This window comes from Carica papaya, chromosome 9 (assembly GCF_054855325.1).
Source record: "Carica papaya isolate Zhongbai chromosome 9, ASM5485532v1, whole genome shotgun sequence".
Lineage (NCBI taxonomy): Eukaryota > Viridiplantae > Streptophyta > Magnoliopsida > Brassicales > Caricaceae > Carica > Carica papaya.
The window spans coordinates 31,023,647-31,029,280 of record NC_142317.1 but is presented as its reverse complement, the minus strand read 5'-3'; the positions used below and the strand labels follow the sequence as shown (position 1 = coordinate 31,029,280).

The 5,634-nt window shown below is 33.4% G+C and overlaps 1 protein-coding gene across 1 annotated transcript; it reads left to right on the top strand.

The window, feature by feature from the left end:
• The first annotated feature begins 3,127 nt into the window (after positions 1-3,127).
• Positions 3,128-4,743, top strand: LHCA4 (light-harvesting chlorophyll-protein complex I subunit A4). Its single transcript, XM_022036128.2, has 3 exons — positions 3,128-3,409; positions 3,499-3,914; positions 4,457-4,743. The coding sequence occupies exons 1-3, from the start codon at positions 3,198-3,200 to the stop codon at positions 4,591-4,593; spliced, it is 765 nt and encodes a 254-aa protein (XP_021891820.2). The 5' UTR covers positions 3,128-3,197; the 3' UTR covers positions 4,594-4,743.
• Positions 4,744-5,634: the final 891 nt, after the last annotated feature.

Genomic DNA, 5,634 nt, shown 5'->3' with positions numbered 1-5,634 from the left:
GACGTGATATAAGGACCATCGTTATTGAATCGTTGTAGCAGCACCTCATTGGTTGTTTTTAATAAAAAATGTAGAAGACTAAAATTTAAAGAAACATTTATTATCAAAATAAAATTGGTGGATTGATAATAAATTTTGCGTGAGAGAGGGAACTCGAAAAATAGAGTTTAAGGAGAAATTTTTTTTGAATGAGTGAGATGAGTAGAGCTAATATGAGTGATATCCAAACCTTGTCCATTCCCAATTCTGATTTAATTGTTGCCTAAATAGGGATCTGCAAGATTGAGAGAAGTTAAGTCTGGAGTGACGTGAAAGTTAGTGTTTGAGTCAACAAGCCAATGAGCTTTGTGAGTTTAGTTGCGATTTGTTACGGTGGAGTCTAAGTAATTTATTTGACCATCATTAGGTGTTCATTGTTCATACTGTCTTCTGCACTTATCTGGAGTATGATTACAAAAATGATGGATCTAATAAAAGCCTCTGTATTGGCATTGTTGTCGAGAATGGGAGAACGACTGAGAGTTGGAAGGGGCATATTGAGGTGGGAGCTTCTGAGTGATGTTGGCCACTAGAAGGGTGTGTTGGCTATTTAGTAGAATTTCATTGGCCAACAAATGACTATGTAGTTCATTGAAAGAGACGGGATTGAGTCGCAGGTTAAGTGTAGTAATTATGCTACGATATTCACTTCCAATGTTTCTGTAGATGATTCTATTGAACTCAGATAAAGTGATCATTCGACCTGCAGAGGTGAGTTCATCAGCAAGTGACTTGGCCTTTTGGAGATATTGAGAGACTGTGAGATCATGTTTTTTGAGTTCTTGTAGCTCAATATTAAGTTGTGATTGTCTGTTATGAGAGATGGAGCCAAAGGTACTAGCTAATGGATTTCAGACCTCATGGGAGGAAGTCATGCCGATGACATAGGGAAAGACCTCTTCAGATAGAGAAGATAGCAACCAACAGAGCAGCATTTGGTCTTTTTAAAACCAGGTTTCATAATCTAGGTTGTGGATGATTTCATTGGGTTTATCAGGATTATTATAGTCTTTGGTGGAGCATATGAGGTGTCGTCAATGTATCCCATCAATTTTTAGTAGTTTAGAAGAGGGATGAACTGTGTTTTTAAGCAAGATAATTCTTATTTGTGAGTTTAATGGAAAAGGAGTGGTATGAGGTGGAAACTATATTCTGGGTCAGTGCAAATGCCATTTGTGACTCTGGTACCATGTCAAGGTTTGGTGAAGACTGAAAAATTTATTATTATATATTATATGGGCTGTTTGCCCATATATATATATACAATGAAGAGATAAGGATAAGAAGGTGCAGTATAATCAGTAAAAGAAAAAAGAGAAGAGAAGAGTTATATGCTAATACATCAGTAAGCGAAAAGAGAGGAGAGAAAAAAAGAGTTATCTGCTAACAATACAAACATAACTGAAATTTTTGGTTATTCTACAAAAAAATATGATTGTATTTTGATATTTTATTAAAATAATTTTTATTTACTTTCCAAATAATCTTACAATAATATTATTATTCTAAAATTTACTTTAATAACAATTATTAGAAGTCTCTTTAAATTTGATAGAATATAAGTACAACTTTTGTATTAACCAAATACTTAATTTACTTGTATTTACTTACAAAAGTTTTAAAAAGAAATTTACCTTCTAAGAAAAAAAAAAGAAAAAAAAAGATGAAGATAAGAAAGGCCAAATAAAAAAATTAAATGAAATTCTAAAAGTATTATAACATTAAAAAGCTCGAAACAAAACCATGATAAAAGAATAATATGAAAAAATATTTTTAGTAGAGAAATTCAATAAGAATATGAATAAGAATATCTAAGAGGCCCCAAAAGCAAATTTGAGCATCAAGTATTAGTAATAGATTCAATAGCATATTAATGTCTTTCTAATTTGCTCAAACAAAACATAATATGGTATACTCAAATAAAATATGTTATAAACATATATTAATTAATCTTTAGACATTTTCCTGTACATATACCTCTCCGTCCACCAACTCAAAACTATCAAAGCTATTAGTCCATAACCATAAGAGAATTGTTAACTTCTATTTTTTTAGCTCAATAGCATGCTAGCTGTATGGACCAAACTTGGAGAGTATTTCAGCACAAGATATAAACGAGATTGTAATTGTAACATTTTCATAATAAAACACCTCTTATACACTTAAAGAAACTTCACAAGTTAACAGAAGTTACAGTGTTACGCTTAAAATAAATTAAAATATTTAAAAATATAAAACATGAATCTTCTAAAAAAATATAATATATGACAATAAAAATATTTTATCTTAAATTGAAATACATGCAACAATACAACCCAAATAATTGTTAAACCTTCCACAAATGCAATTTACTCTTGGTTGTCCCAAAAATAAAGCCAACATGCTGTAAATCTTACTACGTGCCATTGCATGAAGCCATATATACCTCTATCTACCAAAAATTCAGAAGACAGAACATGATATCAACTTGGGAATACTCGTATGCCAATGGTAAAGACATTTATTATTAATTTTCTAACATAATTAATTAAATATAATAACATATTTATATTAGAATTACTTTTAAAAATTATATTATTTTTCACCTTAAAATTATCTTAATTAAAAATTACTTTTTAAAATACTTTTCTAAACTCATATCAGAAAAACTAATCCCATTAAAGCCAGATTCTTGTTTCATTTAAAGCTTTTAATTTTCTTTTTTTGTTTTATGACGTCATATAAGCTTAAAAAATTGAATATCTTCCAGATTTGATTTCGATATGTGAAGGGCCACCTGGCATGCAATGATTGGATAATGCCTCCCTCATATCATCCAACAAGACACAAAAAATCTTCCTACGTGGCAAGAGTGTAGGCCCCACGGATGTTTCTGCAACCAACAGCAACACAGAAATAGATTTGCGGATATACCAGCAGGATAAAAGGATAAGCCTCAAGGCTTTTCATTGGCTGATCAAAGCCCCACTAACTCATCTCAGCCGTTGGAATCTCTGAATCACAAAAATCAACCGTCAATCTTAAACAACCAACCACCACCACAGACCAGACTGTGTCTATGTCTATGTCTATGTCTGTGTTAAGAAATCACTTCACATTACATTTTTAGCTTCTCACCATCACCACCGCAGCAGCATCTTCTTCTTTGGTCGGATAAAATGGCGACCGTCACAACGCAGGCTTCGGCTGCCGTTTTCCGGCCATGCACTTCCAGGTCCAGGTTCCTCAATGGATCATCTGGGAAACTCAACAGGGAAATCTCCATTAAACCTGCAATGGCGTCTTCATCGTCAACCTCTTCTCTCAAAGTAGAAGCCAAGAAAGGCGAGTGGTTACCGGGTTTGGCTTCCCCAGCTTACCTTAATGGAAGGTAAACCCTTAACAGATACATTCTTGTTTGTTTCTTTGTGTTAATTAAGTGGGTGAATGAATGACTGAAAGTTGTTTGTGAAAATGCAGCCTTCCTGGTGACAATGGGTTTGATCCTCTAGGGCTAGCTGAGGACCCAGAAAACTTGAAATGGTTCGTGCAAGCTGAGCTTGTCAATGGGCGCTGGGCAATGTTGGGTGTTGCAGGGATGTTGTTGCCTGAAGTTTTCACCAAGATCGGGATAATTAATGTTCCCAAGTGGTATGATGCTGGGAAAGCAGAGTACTTTGCTTCCTCATCTACTCTGTTTGTGATTGAGTTCATATTGTTCCACTACGTGGAGATCAGAAGATGGCAAGATATTAAGAACCCAGGAAGTGTGAACCAAGATCCCATCTTCAAACAATACAGTTTGCCTCCTAATGAGTGTGGTTATCCAGGTGGCATCTTCAACCCACTCAACTTTGCTCCTACCCTTGAGGCCAAAGAGAAGGAGCTAGCAAATGGTAACTCAGTAATCAACCATATCTTTCACATTTTAATACTTGGTTAATTAGACAGGGTTAACTAAAACCTTTACTTTTTGGGTTTACTTCAAATTTATTTATATTCTAGTTCAATTCATTCAAAGATCTTAGTTATTCATTTAAATCATTATAATTTACGCATTTGATACATGATCGATTTAACTTGATTCGGGTATTCAAGTCTACCATTGTAGATTTTGTATTCTTACTTCTTGTAAGGAATCACAAAAAACAAGTACTAATTGAGTTGGATCTTGAATTTACTTATAATTAGATCGCTAGTTACTTGGATGGAGATTTTATGTTTCCACTTGTCAGTGAAAGAATCACAAAAGAAAAAGTGTGGTCTAGAATTTAGTTGGAATTAGATTGCTATTTTTATTCGAAAAATATTGTTTAATGAAGAAATCACAAAAAAAGAACTGCTTGAATATACCATAGAATTTACTTGGAATTTTCACTCAAAATTTTCTATGATATTTGAAGGAAACTTAAAGATAGTGTGTGGTTGATGAATACAGGGAGACTGGCAATGTTGGCGTTCTTGGGATTCATTGTGCAACACAATGTGACTGGACAAGGGCCTTTTGACAACTTGTTACAGCACCTGTCTGACCCATGGCACAACACCATTGTCCAAACATTGAGTGGTAACTAGGTGATGTGATACCTTGGACTTGCGCTTTTCCTTCTGTATTCACGCATTAGTAATTGAGTGGGATTTGGAGCGTCAATGTAAAACAACAAACCTTCAATGTACAGGGAACTGAGATGGTGTTTATTATATTATTATTTACATTACTTTGCACCTCCTAATATCATTACTCAAAATTTGGATCTTCTAGCCACTAATTGAAGGATTAAACACCACAAAATATAAGCTAGAGCTTATATTATCATTTGCACTAAGTTTGTGACAAATGAACTCTGCACTAGCTCAGCCAGTTGTACGCTCACAAGTAGTATGAGTCATAGCTCGATATTTGACTTAGTACTAAATTATACAACAAAATTTGATCTTTATTGCTTTAATCATTATGTTACCACCTCTAAAAGCACTATATAACATTTTGTAATCTACAACTAGAAGTTTAAACAACCCAATCAATGCATATATACACTTAGATTAAGATACCTCCTCAAGTTATACACAACAATGTCCTAATGGCTATTTTGTACGGAGTCCATAAATTGATCTACAACATTTGTAATGAACGAAATATTTAGACAAGTCAGAGTGAGGTAATTTAATTTTCTAGCCAACCTCTTCTATATATAAGAATCCTCTAATAGTTCATCATCACCAACATAAAGTTTGAAATTAGCATTTTGGTTCTTTGATCTAGCTGCCTTTTCAAAGTAGAGTTTGGAATTTTTATTATAAAAAAGTTTCAACTCTTAAATTCCCTTGTTATCATGACATGTGATGATCATATCGTCGAACATACATAATGAGTAAAGTCTTCCAACTACTCAGTGATGATAGAAACATAATGGTCAAGTTCTTCAATCAACAAATCAACTTGGATTCTCTCTAGACAAGAAAGTTATCAAGGTTGATTTGTGTAAATGGTTTCCTCTAAAACGCTGCATAAAATTTTGGTTTTCACTTGGTTCAATAGTCAATTAATGTAAGAATATGTTATGAAAAATTAGATACTAAAGCACAAGTAACACAATTCAAAGGCTTCTCATATAT

What these genes read in the sequence shown, in the direction of transcription:
- LHCA4 (XM_022036128.2), top strand. Translation starts at nt 3,198, where the DNA reads ATGGCGACCGTCACAACGCAGGCTTCGGCTGCCGTTTTCCGGCCATGC. An exon ending in CCAGCTTACCTTAATGGAAG is followed by an intron (nt 3,410 to 3,498) that starts GTAAACCCTTAA and finishes GTGAAAATGCAG; the next exon opens with CCTTCCTGGTGACAATGGGT. An exon ending in AGAGAAGGAGCTAGCAAATG is followed by an intron (nt 3,915 to 4,456) that starts GTAACTCAGTAA and finishes TGATGAATACAG; the next exon opens with GGAGACTGGCAATGTTGGCG.